At 39.5% G+C, this 17,857-nt stretch overlaps 1 protein-coding gene and 1 pseudogene across 1 annotated transcript in view; both read right to left on the reverse strand.

The window, feature by feature from the left end:
- Positions 1–17,857, reverse strand: part of NEK10 (NIMA related kinase 10) — a 226,846-nt gene that overhangs the window by 132,909 nt on the left and 76,080 nt on the right. The window contains exon 23 of the mRNA XM_029940369.1: positions 8,622–8,697. Coding sequence (XP_029796229.1) covers positions 8,622–8,697 — 76 coding nt within the window. The remainder of the gene's footprint in view (positions 1–8,621; positions 8,698–17,857) is intronic.
- On the reverse strand, positions 14,636–15,058 carry LOC115292345 (annotated as a pseudogene).

Genomic DNA, 17,857 nt, shown 5'->3' on the forward strand with positions numbered 1-17,857 from the left:
GACAGAAACCATATGTTTGCACTCATAGGTCTAGCAGGAGAACAGGAGAGACCTAATGGAGGACCAGGGGGAGGGGAAGAGGGAAAGAGAGTTGGGGAGAGAGAGGGATGCAAAACTTGAGAGACTATTGAATGCTGAGAATGAACTGAGGGTTGAGGGGGAAGGGGGAGGGGGGAAAAGAGGTGGTGGTGATGGTGGAGGGCACTTAAGGGGAAGAGCACTGGGTGTTGTATGGAAAACAATTTGACAATAAAATATTATGGAGGAAAAAAAAAGAGGCTCCTTTTTATTAGCATTGTGCTGTCGCCTCTCATTGGATTGTATGGGCGTTCTGAAATGCTGATTAAAAATAAATAATTAAAACTAAATTTAAAATGTAATAAGCGTGAAGAGAAATACTATTAGCTAAAGAAGTTATGAAATAAATTGATGTAAAAGTATATATGATCAGTAAGGTCACTGGGAAAAATATATTCATAAGAATAAAACGGGTTGAATGTAGTACTGCGGAATAACTAAAATGTTTCTTTATTTTTAAGTTCATTTACTTATTTTGAGAGAGAGAATGTGTGGGAGAGATGGAAAGAAAGAGAAAATTGAAAGCAGGCTCTGCACTGTCCCCGCAGAGCCCGACATGAGGCTTGAACTCATGAACCACGAGATCATGACCTGATGGAAACCAAGAGCCGGACACTTAACCAACTGAGCCAAACAGGCGTCCCTAAGATGTTTCGATTCCTTTCCTCTGACAGGATAATTTGGCCTGCATATTTCCCCGCTGTTTGGATCCCTGACTTCCCTCACAGTTTCCTTTCTCTGTTTACCCTCGTCACTGTTTTCTCTTCTTCCTTTCTGACCATTTGATGTCAGCCACTTCCAAAAAAGTGCTGTCATAGTGTCTGTATGGGAGAAGAATATAGGTCACTTTGCATAAACCCTGCATAGTGCATAGATCCGTGGCACAGTCGTTACACAGAGAAGTGTAGGGCTCACTACCTCTCCCCCACCCCACCTTGGGCATGTTCCCCAAGGTCTCCAGCTCCACGGTCCCTGTTCTGCCCGTGGCTTCTGTATAGTGGTCCTGGGGACCTTCTCTATGCACCTGACAGAGGCTCACATAAGCCCCGTGTGGCTCACTAGTCCTTGATGCTTCTACCCGTGTGTGTGTATGTGTGTGTGTCCCCAAATCAAGTTGAATTGTCCCCACAGGAAAGGACTAAGTCACCTGATCCTGACAAGGGCGGAGATACCTGTATTAGAAACAGGTGAAGCGATAAACACACACGGTCTCTTCCTCAGTGTCACTCTGCAGAGCTTCTGAATAACAGGATTCACATTAGGGAACTGCCAGGCTGAGGGATACCCAGTGGCTCTATAATGCCAAAAGGAAAATTCCAGGCCCCACACTATACCAACATAAATTGCAACCCAGCCAAACCACAGCTCCTGCTCACCCCTAAATACGCTGAGTCTGTTAAGAACTGAACTGAAGGATTTCGTTTTCACACTCCGGAGCTATACCAATGTTTGAGGTAGAGAGAAAAGAACTGTATTGTACTGTAGGGAGGAAATAAAGGCATTGACAACGCCACGGCAGTGGTGTGGCCCTCTTCTACGAATGCCCCATCCTCACGTAGGCTGGCCCAAACCCTGGAGTTAGTGTCTCAGCTATCAGCTTACTGCCTCTTAGCTCCTAATGCAACCTTCAATAAACACTGTCATTCCTTTAAGTACTTCTCCTGTAAAGTGGGCACAGTGTTAAGCTTTCTCAGCAGAGAGTGTCAGAGGCTTCCTGCAATTTCCGTCATGGGCCAGGGGTAGGCAGTATAGGTGTGAGATGATCCAGGGGAGTCCTCTTGAAATGCTACTCTATCACAGTCATGTAAACAAAAGGCCACCTGGACCGGATTCAAAGGGCTCTCACCGAGAATCAACACCCATTGTCAGATACATGAAGCCATTTTGGACCTTCTGGACAAGACGATACTTCAGTTGAATGCATCCACATAAGTGAGCCCAAGGGAACTAACAGAGGAACTGACTAGAACAGCCACACAAACTGGGGATGAAATTTGGGGATGGTTTGTTCTGTAACAGTAGCTAACAAAATAGGCACTGTCCCGTCATCATCTACTTCCTTAGTGATTCAATAAATTAATTTGTGCGTTAAGTACAGGAGGACATTTCCTTAGGTCAAACCACCTCTTCCCTTCTGAAAAACACGTTACAGTGAGACATCTGGCCATCCTGTAATCCCTCTCGCTTCCAAGAGGAAATGTGGAATATTCTACATAATGACTTGGATATCCCATGTTTAAAATGGCAAACTAGAAAAATAATTCAGGCAAATGCCGGTAAAGAAGTTCATTGTATTGTTTACAGACAGACCTGTGTTTACTTGGAAAAATAAAGACTGAAGAGGGATTTGGAATTGCTAGTAGGTGAAGGAGAAAGGACTTCCACTGACCAAATCAATCATGAGAGGACACCCTTCTTGCTTTTTGTGCTGCTGGGGAGAGCAGAACAAATCAGACTATGAAAATTCCGTAATGTACATCTCCTTACGCATCTATATTCAAATGTCTAATGTAGGCCAAGCCAACAATTGCACATTGCCAGGGACATTCAATATGAAAACTAGCCATATCCTAACTGTACACTATTAAGGTATTGTTTTCCATTTATACATTTCCTGTGATGTCAGTGGAATCAGACACTATAAGCTCAAAATATATAAAGGCATAAATGTTCTCAATTTGATTTTTCTTTTCTTTTCTAGAAACTCCATAACTTTTCAGTTAGCATTCAGAAAGTCTCTAGACATTAAATCTGTTATCAGTGTTCAAAATTGATCTAAAATTGTTTCAAAGTGCTGAGTGATGAGAAAACAACTGTGGAAATTAAAAAAAAATGTAAAACAAGAATTTTTAATATTCAATTCAAAGTAAAACTTCTCATTTAATCCATGCATGATGAGGGCTCCCTGTCGGGTATGCATTCTAGCGGACAAATCACACAATGTTCCTGAAGCGGCCACCAGTCAGAGTACACGATCTCTCATTCCTGACACAGGAGTTCAGTCTGCCCACGGCGGACCAATTAGCAGGCAGCACAGCAGAGTGCCTCCCTCAGTCAGTCTGTCTGAATTTAAACCCAAGCTTTTCCACTTCCTGGCTGTGATGTTGGGCAGGATCATTCAACCTCCCCAAAGACTACTTAAGATAGTTGCACCTATTTTAAAGGAGGCTGGAAGATTAAATAACTTAATATTTACAGAGCACTTAAAACAGTGCCTGTCACTTAGTAAACCCCATTTAGGTGTTAGATAAATAAAAATAAATAAAAGTATGTAGTTGGCAACATAATGGTAAACACGATACAGTGGAACACCATTAATAGTGCTGTCTAGCAGTTTGAATTCAGTAGCTTCCATTTAAATTCATGAGACCTTATGACCTATTCCATTGAGTCTTAAGATGTATTTAGAGCTTAATTTGTATAATTAAATCCTGAGTTTGATCAAAATTCACTCCTACCTCACCTAACAGATAATAAAACAGTCCCCTCTCTTTCTTCTCCCTTCTCTCTCTCTCTCTCTCTCTCTCTGTCTCATGGGTATGTGGGTGTGGGTGTATTCATAGAGTTTTGGGGGTCTGTGGGCAGACAAGAGTGATACTATTCAGGTATACCTTATCCTGCCAGGCACAGAGTAGCCATAAATAAAAGCAATTACAGGTAAAAGTATCCCCACAACTCACCTGCTCAAGGCCCCACTATGGAAAATTCTGTTCCTCCAGGTTCCCTGTCTTTGCATGCTAAACACATACTCCTTCCCTTTCACACTTCTCAGCTGCTTGGGCCTGGCTGCTACAAAAATCCTGGCCCCTCCTAGTAACCAAAGCAGCCATTCAGGGAGCAAATACCGAGACAGGAAGGGAAAAGGAGCTATAAATAAACACAGCATAAATAATTCTTCTCTACTGTGATTATTAAGAAATGAATCTGATTCTTAGACACAACACAATCTATATATTCAAATGAACACGATCCTTTCAAATTTTAGACTAACAGCAAATACCAATCAGTGTGATCTAATGAGTGCTTGCCATATGCTAGCCAGGCATTGTTCCAAGCACTCAACGTGTACCACCTCACTGACTCTGATTGCAAGCACTGGAAGGTAAGTAATAATCCCAGATTACAGGTGAGGACACTGAGGCACAGAGAAGGGCGATAATTTATAACTCAGAACAGCAGACCCAGGACTTCAACCCGGGAATCATCCAGATCCTCTGAGTGTAATAATGACCCTACCAACCTGCCTGTCTGCATTGTCTTTCCAATTATGCTCTTATTTTTTCTAATTCCTCTTTAGCAATTTCCCCCAGGACCAATTTACCAGTGACAGAAGAATCTTGATCTTAGTAACTTACAATCATTCCGTATTTTATTTTTTAAAAAAGATAATATCCTGATAAACCCATTATTCACTCTTCTAGTAACTATGAAAGATATAAAGATAAATAAACAAAAAAATACAACAGACCCTGGCATTAAGGTACTCACTCTTTCAAAGTAAAAATGTTCCCTTTAGCCTTCATGAACGCAAAAGTCGGAAAAATTCAAAGATATGTTAGTGCTTTAGACCCTACTAAAAAAGCACACGGATTTTTAATCATGTTAAAATATAGAATGTGGGGATATATATTAAATATATATTTAATATTATTCAGGCATTAGAAGAAGGAAATCCAGCCATTTGCAACAACCTGTATGAACCCAGAGCATATTATGCTAAGTAAAATAAGCCAGACAGACAAAGACCAGAAAGAAAAAAAGGCTAATTTCATAAAAACAGGGGGTAGAATGGTGCTTGCCCAGGCCAGGGGGTGGGAGAAATGGGAAGATGCAGGTCAAAGGTACAAACCTTCAGTTATGAGAAAAATGAGAAATACAGCATGGTGCCTGTGATTAATAACATGGAATTGTTTGCTTGAAAGTTACTAAGAGTAGACCTTGAGCATTCTTACAAGAACACAATAGTGGCACCTGGGTGGCTCAGTCGGTTGAGCGTCCGACTTTGGCTCAGGTCATGATCTTGCAGTTCGTGGGTTTGAGCCCCGCATCAGGCTCTGTGCTGACAGCTAGCTCAGAGCCTGGAGCCTGCTTCCGATTCTGTATCTCCCTCCCCCTCTGACCCTCCCCTACTCACGCTGTCTCCCTGTCTCTCAAAAATGGAGAAGACATTAAAAAAATTTTTTAAAAGAACACAATAGAAAAACAGTTTAACTATTAGATGGTTGTGTTAATTACCTTGATCTTAATTATCATCCCACAGTGTATATATAAAGCCAATCACTGTGTTGTATACACCTCTATTTGTTAATTTTTCCCAATTACTTAATAAAGCTTCAAAAAAACATTCTCAGACAAACACAAACCAGGTTGACTTATTTTCACCTGAATAAGTCAAACTATTTTTTCGGAGTCTATCTGTCTGCTCCTCCAGGCCCCAGGAAACAACAGTGAACAAAACAGACAAGGTTCCTACTGTCACTGAGTTCATGTTGTAGAAGGAGAGGCTAATTAAAATAATAATAATTAAAATTAAACAAATTAAAATAATAACATAATGTCAGCCAGAAGCAGGGGCTGTGAAAAAAATAACGCAAAAGACAGGACTCCTTCAGAGCCTGACGGAGGCTGCTGTTTGGGGCAGGTGGTCAGGAAAACCTGTCTGCAGAAGCGACATTTAAGCAGATAGCAGAAGTGAGGAATTAAACTCCGTGGTTATCTGGAGGGAGAGAAGCCGCCGGGGCAGGAGCACTTTGAAGATCCGAAGGAACGGTGAAGGGGGAGAGTGACAGGAGATTAAAATTTTGTTACAGTGGAAAGGGGCAGTTTTATCAGTAACTGTTCACAACTACGCAAGTATTAGATGATTCAGACAGTAAATACTTCCTGTGAGCCTATAAGATACCAGACTCTGAGCTCAGGGCTGGGGATAGCGGTGAACAAAACCACATGGGCCTATCACAAAATAAATGAAAAGCTCAATCATATGAAGGAAAAGGACATGGAGACCAGGGCAAACCTGCTCTGGCTGCGGTCGGGGTGGGGTGGGGGGTGGTTACCCAAGGAGGCTACATTCCAGCTGAGTCATGGAGGATGAGAAAGAGTTAACCAGCCGGCCAGGGCGTTCCAGGCAGTGGGAGCAGCATTTGCTACAGCCCTGTGGTCAGTGGGAACACACAGGCAACAGCCAGAGCTCCAGAGAGTGAGGGCCAGGCTGGTGTGTGCAGGGTCGTGGGCGTGAAGTCACACTGAGAACTTGGCCTTTAAATTATGGGCGATTGGAAACTGAAGTGTTTTCAGCCATTTAAGAGTTTCAGAGTTCTGGGTATACTGCCGCATCTTTAAGAATGAAGGAGGGACAGTCAATAGTTGGGTGTGCTCTACTTGTCTCTACTTGCTCAGGTTTACCTACCGGTTTATTTTGATCCATCCAATGGAAACTTCCCCAGCTTTCCCTTAAATTACCATATGGTTGCACTCATAGGTCTAACAGGAAAACAGGAGAAACCTAATGGAGGACCTGGGGGAGGGGAAGAGGGAAAGAGAGTTGGGGAGAGAGAGGGACGCAAAACCTGAGAGACTATTGAATACTGAAAACAAACCGAGTGTTGAAGGGGAAGGGGGAGGGGGGAAAAGAGGAGGTGGTGATGGAGGAGGGCACTTGTGGGGAAGAGCACTGGGTGTTGTATGGAAACCAATTTGACAATAAACTATTTAAAAAATAATTATCTAACGTTAATGAGATTAGACTAAGCAATAAAGTCTCAAAGAATTCCCATTCCAAGATCAGTCAGAGCTTTTTATTTACATGAGCTAATACTTGCTTATTATCCAGATGTTCCAAAAGTCGAAGAACAAGCCTAAAATGTTTCTCAGAGCTTCAAACTCTTAACATCTGCTCTGAAAATGCAATTGAAGATAGTGTGGCGTCTTGGACTCTGAAACTGAAGTCTGACATACAGATAAAAATCAGAACCGACGACCATATTTGGGGATTATTTTCCATGAGCAGGAGAACAATGACCCTGCCTCATAATGAATCAAATTAGAGGAAGGAAAGGGGCTTTTACTGACCTTGTGTTCCAGCACAGTCAGTCCAGGGCCCCAAACCATTTATCTAGCAGATGAGATACAGCAATAAGGAATGCTCTGAGGACTTCCTACCAGAGTTAATAAAGAGAACTTTCTTCCATCAGAAGGTAATGTCTGAGGAAGCAAAGGCACAAGGAAAGGGCAAACGCCATGGGGACATCAGACTCCTCGAGCTCTCAGGACCCTGCAGGGCAGGGACAGGCATCCCCCGTCCATGCTAATAGGCTCGGAGAAGCTCGGGATTGCACAATGATTACAGGATTTGGAGGGAAACACTCTGGGGATGGCTAAAGAGACAGTTTTTTTTTTTAAAGGCAGGGAGGTATGAGACTTGGAGCAGGGACCATAAAATATATTTGCTTTGGTCTTGTCCAATTCACAAGTTCAGGAAATGAGGATATGGAAAATTCACAAGGAACTGGAGCTGTCAAGCAAGGTATTAGGAAACATCTTAAATTTGGATCAAATTACAACTTGAGAGAAGAAATGGCCAGCAGGGTCAGAACGCTGGCGCCAGAACCCGGACACTATTCTGAACATTTTGGTGGGAAAGGACTTTTTCAAATGAGGCTCTTACAGAGAATTTCCACCCTCCCTCCAGAAGACTTATTCTGAATTCTATCCCCAGGAATCAACTGCACGACAGACTAGATTCAAAAAGATGGAAGGGTCCTGATTGTTTCACCTGCTGAGTAAGATTGGAGAATATTTCCCTGAAACTGTTCTGTCAGCTGACTACTGTGTCTGTTTGCTAATAGATAATAGATAATAGATTCATGAACAAATGATATCTGATCAGCAGAAGAAAATTCTTACTTCCTAATAATTAACGAATGGTAAAGGAACCCTCGAAGCACATTAAATAAGTTACAAGTGTCTTAATTCATCAAAATATAAATGTTCATTTACCCAAGTAGCAACCAACTTTAAAACATATGTCTAAGTATATACATGTCATCATTTGTTCACTCACATAATAAAATTTATTCAGTACCCATTATTTGCTAGGTGCTGGATATGTATTAGGACACACAAAAAAACTTTCTTTGGCCTTTGGATGTTTACAGGCAGAGAGAGAAAAACAGTCATTTTTCAAGTAAATGCAATAAAATATCTCAAGTGTCATGATGAGTAGCAAGTCGACTAGCTGATTCACAGATTCATAAACAATAATTGCACACCCACTATGTGCCAAGGATCATTTCTATTTACAAACAATAGAAGCAGTCCCCGGGAGGGGCAGGGTCACCTTAGAGGAAAGATCATTCTTGTTTTTGTTTCAAACATACATAATGATGTATAACTGTGTACATGTGTATTATCTGGGTAATTGAGCTAAACATTAAATAAGCTTCTTTTCCTACAGTCATCTTTTCTTTGCAAGCCAAAACGTGAATCTAAAGCCCAAATCAGTTAGGTATGATGTTTGAGAACCATAAAATAATTGTCCTTACCAGGAATACAGGATTGTTCCAACAACAGATGTTAGTTTACTGTTCTCTTGTTTTTGCTTTGCCAGCCCAAAGTCAGCTATAATTCACAAAAAAAGGAAAAAGCAATGTTATTATACTTCCCCTGAATTATCATGGGTCCTTAGCTTTTGGCATTCTGTACAATAATTCTTAAAGCTCACAACAGAAAGCCTTTCTTTAACCTTCTGTCAAAATGCCCCACATGTCAGTCATCCACACGACTCTCAGCCTTAATTAATAACATCCATACAATAGGTCATTGTGCTATATACTTTGTTTTCTTTTTAAGTTTTTAAAGTTTATTTATTTAATTTGAAAGAGAGAGAGAAAGTACATGTGGGAGAGTCCAGAGAAAGAGGGAGAGAGAGAATTCCAAGCAGGCTCTGCTCTGACAGTGTGGAACCCAATGTAGGCATCAAACTCACAGACCACAGGATCATGACCTGAGCCGAGACCCAGAGTCGGAGGCTTGACCAACTGAAACACCCAGGTGCTCCACTGTGTTCTACACTTTGAAATAATGAGATGCATCACTAAAACACTAAAATAAGTCTTGTTGAATAAGACATAGGGCCAAGTACTTATGAGCTTATGACTCTACCTTTCAGGTTATCTTTATAATTTTCAAATAAATAAAACAAATCTAATATTTCAGCATATGCCAGGCAGTACCTCATCTGGATGAAAGAAAAGAAAAGAAAAGAAAAAAGAAGAAAGGAAAGAAGGAAAAAAGGAAGGAAGGAAAGCAGACTAAAATAAAAAATAAGCCTGAATAACCACCATGAAGATCTGAAGAATCTGATACTAAATGGCATCAAACTGCACTAAACCATAGTAAATGATATTCAGAATCACCTCAAAATATTTATATATCAACAAAAGATTTTGACTTTTTTAATTTTTAACTGAGAACGGCGAATATTTATATTTAATATTAGCACTAGCTGTACTTTCCAATGCACCTTTAGATAATTCTCTTTTTAAAATCACTCAACATCTTAGGTCAAAGAGATACAAACAGATATTCTTCATATCCTCACTATACAGACTTACTGACATTTCAAGAGACTTAATTATCAGGATTACACAAAAACGTGCTAAACCAGGGCAAGAATTCAAGTTGCTATGCCCAACAAGATTTGATGTTCAGAATACCACTTTGTACAGTGCACCAAATGTTGATGGGATTTCACTGCAGTGAACTTTAATAAGAGTATCTGATAATGTATCTATACTAATAAGTCAGGTTGAAAATATTCCAAAGTAGTTAGACTTCAAACTAATAATAATTCACATTATCAATAACAATGCCTATTTACTAAACAGCAGCTTGGAAATAACACAAATTTGGCTGCTTACATGAATTGTCTAACTTAATACTACTAGCCACCCTGAAAGGTAAGTATTATTATGGTTAGCACAGTTAAGCACGTGAAAGCAAAACTCTGGAACGGGACAGCCTCAATTCAAATCCTGGCTCCCACATGTGCTCCTAGAATGACCCTGGGAAAGTTACTGAATTGCTTACCTGTAAAATAAGGGTTATAATAGCATAAATGTCAAAACGAGCAAGGAAGAAGTCAAACTTTCACTATTTGCAGACGACATGATATTCTGTGTAGACAACCCGAAAGACTCCACCAAAAAATTGCTAGAACTAATACAGAAATTCAGCAAAGTCATGGGATATAAAATCAATGTACAGAAATCTGTTGCAACTCTATATATCAATAATGAAGAAGCAAAAACATAAATCAAGGAATCAATCCTATTTACAACTGCATAAAAACCAATATGGTACTTAGGAATAAACCTAACCAAAAGGTTAAAAGATCTGTATGCTGAAAACTATAGAACACTTATGAAAGAAATTGAGGACACAAAGATATGGGAAAAAATTCCATGCTCATGGGTTGGAAGAACATTATTAAAATGTCTATCTTACCCAAAGCAATCTACACACTTAATGCCATCCCTATTAAAATACCACCAGCATTTTCTACAAAACTAGAACAAACAATCCTAAAATTTGTATGTAACCACTAAAGGTCCTGAATAACCAAAGCAGTCCTGCAAAAGAAAAGCAAAGGAGGGGGCATCATAATCCCAGACTTTAAGTAATAATACAAAGGTGAAGTCATCAAGAAAGTATGGTACTGGCACAAAAACAGACACATGGATCAGTGGAACAGAATATAAAACCCAAAAATGGACCCACAAATGTATGGCCAACTAATCTTTGACAAAACAGGAAAGAATATCCAATGGAAAAAAAGATAGTCTCTTCAACAAATGGTGTTCACAAAACTGGGCAGCTTTCTAATATAATGCACAAATATAAGCTCAAAAGGAATGAAAGACCTATATGTGAGACAGGAAACCATCAAAATCCTAAAGGAGAACACAGGCAGCAACCTCTTTGACCTCAGGCACAGCAACTTCTTACTAGACACATAGCCAGAAGCAAGGGAAACAAAAGCAGACGTGAACTATTGGGACCTCACAAAAGATAAAAAGCTTCTGAACAGAGAAGGAAACAATCAGCAAAACTAAAAGCCTAAGAGAAGATATCTGCAAAGGATATATCAGATAAAGGGTTAGTATCCAGAATCTCTAAAGAATCTATCAAACTCAACACCCAAAAAACAAATAATCCAAGTAAGAAATGGGCAGAAGACATGAATAGACACTTCTCCAAAGACACCCAGATGGCCAACAGACACATGAAAAGATGCTCCACATCACTCATCATCAGGGAAACACAAATCAAAACCACGATGAGATATCACCTCACATTTATTAGAATGGCTAAAATTAACAACACAGGAAACAACAGATATTGGTGAGGATGCAGAGAAAGGGGGAATTTTCTTACACTGTTGGTGGAAATGCAAACTGGTGCAGCCGCTCTGGGTAAAAGTATGGAGTTCCTCAAAAAGTTAAAAACAGAACTCTCCTACAACCCAGCAATTGCACTACTAGTATTTACCCAAAGGATAGAAAAATATGGCTTCAAAGGGGTACACGCACCCCAATCTTTACAGCAGTATTATCAACAATAGACAAACTATGGAAAGAGTCCAGTGTCTATCGACTGATGACTAAATAAAGAAGATGTGTATATATACAACGTACTACTACTCAGACATCAAAAAGAATGAAATCCTGCCATTTGCAATGAGATGGATGGAGCTAGAGCATATTATGCTAAGTGAAATAAATCAGAGAAAGACAAACATCATGTGATTTTCCTCATATGTGGAATTTAAAAAACAAAACAGATGAACATAAGGGAAGGGGAAAAGAAAAGAGAAGAAAGCAAACCACAAGAGACTGAATAATTGAGAACAAACTGAGTGTTGACAGAGGTGGGTAGGGGGTGGGCTAAATGGATGACGGGTATGAAGGAGAGCACTTATTATGAGGTGCACTGTGTGTATGTAAGTGGCAAGTCATTAAATGCTACTCCTGAAACCAATATTACAGTATATGTTAACTAAAGAATTTAAATAAAAATTTGAAAAACATAGCATAAATACTAGTAAACAGTATGGGACAATAATAAAATCTGAATAAGTTAACATATGTAAGTATAGGATAGTAAACAGTTGAACAACTGATACATATCATTATTCAATCTTCATAGCCACTCATATTATATGTGAGGAAATGGAGGCTCACTTTACTCAGAGATTGAATAACTTGCCCAAGGTCTCATAAGGAGAAATTAACAGTCAGATGTGACTCTGGCTTATCAAAATTATAAAATCCTTAACAAAACATAATACTACCAACAAAGAAAAATTAGGCCCAGATCATCTCAATAACAAATTCTATCAAACCTTTAAGGAATAGATATCAATTCTGCACAAACTCAACCAGAAAATACAAGAGAGAACACTTCCCAACTCATTTTATAAAGCCAACATTACTCAGAGACCAAAGCCAAATACATTACAAGAAAAATGCAGAATGCCATCCCGCATGAAAATAGACACACACACACACACAAATCAACAAAATGCAGGCTAATAAAGTCTAGACACAGATAAAAAGGATAAATACATAGGGACCGTTATGCCAGAAATACATGGCTGATTCAACATTTAAGAATCAATCAGTACAGTTCACCAAACCAACACAATAAAGAAGGAAAATCATATGACCATATGTACAAAAAGGAATGACAAAATTTGACATCTATTCTTTTCAGAAAAATATAAAGAAATGTGCATTTCCTTAACCTGGTAAAGGGCATCTACAAAAAACTACAGCTAACTTTCTACTTAATCCTAAATGATTAAATATTTTTCCTTTAAGTTCAAAAACAAGGCTAGATGTCAACTAGATTTGTTGTGATGATAATTTTACAATATATAAAAACACCAGATTATGATGTTGTACACCTGAAAGTAGTATCGTGGTATATGTCAATGTTATCTATTAAAAAAATAAACAAATAAATAAAAGATGTGGCATTCTTATTAATCTATTTATGTAGATGCTGAAGAGACTGTCACATTAGCACATTTTTAATGTGCCCTTGATAACTGAATTTTTAAAAAAGCAAAAACATTTATGTTTTGTTTCCTTCTGAAGAAGATGAAGACAAAGAGGAAGAAGACAGAGACAAAGATGAAGAAGATGAAAAATGAGGAGGGGGTTAGGGGGAGGGGGAAACATACTATACAGTGACAGAGAAACAAATATCTAGGAATAATATGACAAAAGACATGAAAGATCTATGCAAGGAAAATTATAAAGTTTTGTTACAGAGTCATGAATGAAAGCTAAAACTAATGGAGAGAAACTCCAAGTTCCAGAATTGGAATTCTCAATATCACAGAGATGCCATTCCTCTTAAACTAACTTATGTAATTCCAATAAAATGCCTCCAAATATTTTGGGTAGAATTTCACAAATCAAGTGTAAAATTAGCATACGTAATAAAAAATAGAAAGGAGCAAAAGAAGCCATGGGTTTTGATTAAAAGACAACAAAGTTCCTATGAGCTATTAAAAATTATTTGAAGGTATTATAATTAAGACACGGTAGTATTAACTCAAGGATACACGAAGAAAACAGAAAAAAAGAGAGAAGAAAAGAAACTAAGGCAAGAATGTCCACTCTTAACATTCTTATTCAAGATTGTACTAGAGGTCTAAGTACAGTATTTGCATACAGATTTCTGCAAACAGAATTTTTAATTTCTCTTTAATGAATTCCTTGGAGTGAGATGATTGGATGATACAATAAAAATGTTATGTTTTTTAAAAATCATCAAACCAAAACATTCTCCAATATTTTCTCACCGGAAATGTAAGAGTTCTAGTTCCATCTACATCTCCACCGGCATTTGGTGTTGTCAGGTTTGTTTATTCATTTATTCGTTTATTTACATTTTTTGGATGTATATATTTTTAAGCAAGCTCTAGGCCCAACATAGGGCTTGAGCTAAGGACCCTGAGATCAAGCGCTGCCCAGGGGCCGCTGGGTGTCTCAGCTGGTTAAGTACCCAACTCCCACGCTGGATATAAAGCCTACTTTTTTCTTTTTTTTTCTTTTTTTTTTTTTTTTGAGATTTAGTTAGCTTAAAGCCTACTTTAAAAAAAAAAAAAAAAAGGAAAAAAAAGTTGCATGCTCTACCAACTAAGCCATCCAGGTACCCCTGTTATCAGTTTGTTTTATTTGAGAGAGAAAGAGAATTCGTAAGAGGGGGTGAGGGGCAGGGGGAGAGAAAGAGTCTTAAGCAGGCTCCACACTCAGCACGAAACCCAAAGCAGGGCTCCATCCCATGATCGTGAGATCATGACCTGAGCTGGACCGTGTCTATGCAAACACTGAAAACAGCTGCAGCGTCCAAGGGGCTTGGGTTTAAAAACATCAGAGATATAGATCTTATCAGGTCTGTGACCAAAATTTTAAAAAGCAGTCAGAATGTAAAATAGCAGCTCTGAGTAACTTAAAGTTTTATCTTCTTCAGAAGTTGACGCCATTCAGTTTGCTTCGTCCTTGGAAGCTTCATCTAACTTCTCTGCAAGACCTGGAACTTCATCCTTTTCCCCCTCTCCAGTAGCAAGTGGTGCCCTCCCATCTGAGGTACTGGGGAGCCTTTCCATCAGGTGCTTTGTCTCAGCGTGGCCTGTGAATGGTGAAGTGCTCGCTGCCACGAGGGAAGCCTGGACTTTAGGCGTGTCACAGTGAATCGCTGCTCCTTGGTTTGTGAACGTGTTCACTTCGTCCATGCCAGAGATACTGTTTACCCCTAACTTCCTGAAGCAGAACTGAAACTTTTTATCAGATGCTGTAGCCATTCTAGGAACCACCTTCTTCCTTCCGTGAGCAGCTCCTCCCCAACCAACGCACACTTGTGCTTGCTGTTTGGCGAGTTTCTCCTGGGTCATGATAGTTTCCTTCATCTTATTGGAGTGGAAATGGGACCCTGAGGGACACCACGGTCAACGCTTTTATTTTTGTTTATTTAATATTCCTTGATATCTTAGGGTCTGTCATGCCTAACTAGTATGCAAGATCCATACTTTGTGTTATCACTATATATTGACAGATATATATCTTTTAATACATATATAGATATAGCGTTGACCCTTGAACAATGTGAGGGCTAGGGGTGCTGACCCCCAGCACAGTAAAAAATCCATGTATAACTTTTGACTCCTCCAAGACCTTACTAATAGCCAACTGTTGACTGGAAGCCTTATAACATAAACCATCAACAAACACGTATTATGTACATTGTATGTATTATATATTGTATTCTTACAGTAAAGTAAGGACAGACCCAAAAAAAATGTTATTAAGAAAATAGTAAGGAAGAAAAAATGTTTAGAACCCTGTACTGTATTTATTTTTAAAAATCCATGTCTAAGGGGACCTACCCAGTTTAAACCCATGGTGTTCAGAGTAAACTGTATATGCATGTCTGTCTGTCTGTCTATCTATCTATCTACCTATCTATCTAAATATCTATCTATCCTCAGTCCAGTAGTAGGAATGAGAAATGGAAGAGGGCTAAGCTTTAGGAAATGTTCTAAGACTCCCCACCAGTAGATGGCTTGCTACAGTCTTCCCATTCCTAGTGTGTATTAGAGAAAATTAGTAGAAATACTACAGTATATCAATAGTTTTAGGAGCTCACCATAATTTTAGCACACAGAGACTTCATGAACTTACAGTTGAAAAAAGTACTTGGACTTTTAGTTCTAGTGCCACATAGAAATTATCTTCTTTTTTAAATATGCCATTGATTTTTGAAAGGTAAAAACTGAGGAGTAGTATTCACAAAGACTCTACCCACTCCATGTATGGTAGATAGGGCAGAAACTCGGATGCCTGCAACAACACAGATGGTTGAGACGTATTCACGAAGAGAACAAAAGCTAATATTGTTTGGCCATTTGGAAATTTTTGGTAGAAGCAGTAATGTTTCAATTACTCTTTCTATGTTTGTAGTCATATTTGCAGTAGAGGAAAAGGATTTATTTCAGAAACTGTGGTCATAAAAGCATTCATTGCTATCATAGAAATTCAAAATGGCAACAGATAACATTATACATATAGCACATTATGTCCAAGAAATGGGTAAAACTATCTCTCCCTTGATAGAACAAATGATCCAGAAAATGCTAAAACTGTAGCCTGTTTGCACTATAGCCTCTAGCTGTCAGCCTCTAGATGGAAAAGGTATGTGGTCTCTGGCTGAGTCCTTAGTTTCTTGCTCTGTCATTTACTATCTATGTGACATTGGACACATAACTCAACTACTCTGTTTTCTCAAATACAGCTTATGAAACTTATCTTTTGCAAGGAGTTGCTCCAAAACTTGACACCGGAGGAGAAGTATTTTGTAATATAGTACACATATAAGGTATTCCCATCCCCCCCACCTCACCCCCAGGGAGCTGTCACCCACCACCTGGGTTGGCGGTTCCCAAATTCACAGCCAGGCCACTCCATTCCCAGCTCTCGGTGGCACCTGGCCCTTCACAGCCCATTATCATTCACGGTCATCTGGGATATCCCAAAATAGAGATGGCATCTCATCTGCCCATTTTCTTGGCTTGAAATCTCTGCCTTTTCTCTTTTGCCTCATGTTCGTTGACTCCTCAGCTCTTGTATCTGAATCTTTCTTTTGATTCTGTGACCACAGTTTAAATGTGCCAGGAGCCCAGGCCCTCCCTCTTCCTACAAGAACCCAGGTGCATCCCATCAGGAAACTTTTCCTTCTAATCCATCGCAGAGTATTTAACAACAGAACAGTCTACCAAAGCCTGTCTTCATCACAGCAAGCCCCATAAAAGCAGAACATCTCCTGATTGCTACTGTTTATAAAGTTTCCAGCTGTCCTGTGCCTTCAAGACTGTCCATTTACTCACTGATTCACATACTTGCCCATAAATATATACAAATTACCTACTGGGCGTCAGGTACTGGGCTAGGTACTAAAGGTAAGATTGTAACCAGATTGGAAACTATCTATATTGACATAGCCCATAGGGACCCATGGTAGAGATACACATTAAACAAAGAATCACACATATAAATGTATAATTGTGATAAGATCACTAAAAATCAGGTAGATATATGATGTTATGAGAGAGTTACATAGACACAGGTGATCATGAAAATCTTCTGTGACAAAATGGTGACTGAGTTAATATATGACATAGGCCAGGAGTTAACTAAGAAGAGAAAGTGGAGAAGAGACATACAGCAGAGGAACCTGCATGTGCACAGACAGGTCCTATGATCAAGGAGACGTGATCCACTGAGGCACTGAGGAAAGGTCCTGTGATCAAGGGAGCACGGTCCCCTGAAGAACTGAGAACTGGCCAGGTGGGCTGGAGGGCAGACAATCTGGGATATGGCCAGATGACTCAAGACCCTGCAGGCCGTGTTCACATGGCTGACCCCTCTCAGTACTTCCCAACCTAAAATGTTCACCTCCACAAAACTACTGAATTCATCCTTACACAGTCTTGGTTATGAGCATCTCAGGCCCTCAAGGATGCCTTTGTCTTTACCTGAAACGATCTTTCTGAGGGAATATTATAAAGAGGGTTGGCAAGGAGATGAACACTAGAGCCAGAGGTGGTTCGCCCCTGGCACTGCCAACCTATTATGTGGGTGAAGTAAGCAAGTTTTCTCACCTCCCTGACTCTGTCCATTATCTGTGAAGACAGGAATGTGTCCCAGATGTT

This window comes from Suricata suricatta, chromosome 5 (assembly GCF_006229205.1).
Source record: "Suricata suricatta isolate VVHF042 chromosome 5, meerkat_22Aug2017_6uvM2_HiC, whole genome shotgun sequence".
In the NCBI taxonomy this organism is placed as follows: Eukaryota; Metazoa; Chordata; class Mammalia; order Carnivora; family Herpestidae; genus Suricata; species Suricata suricatta.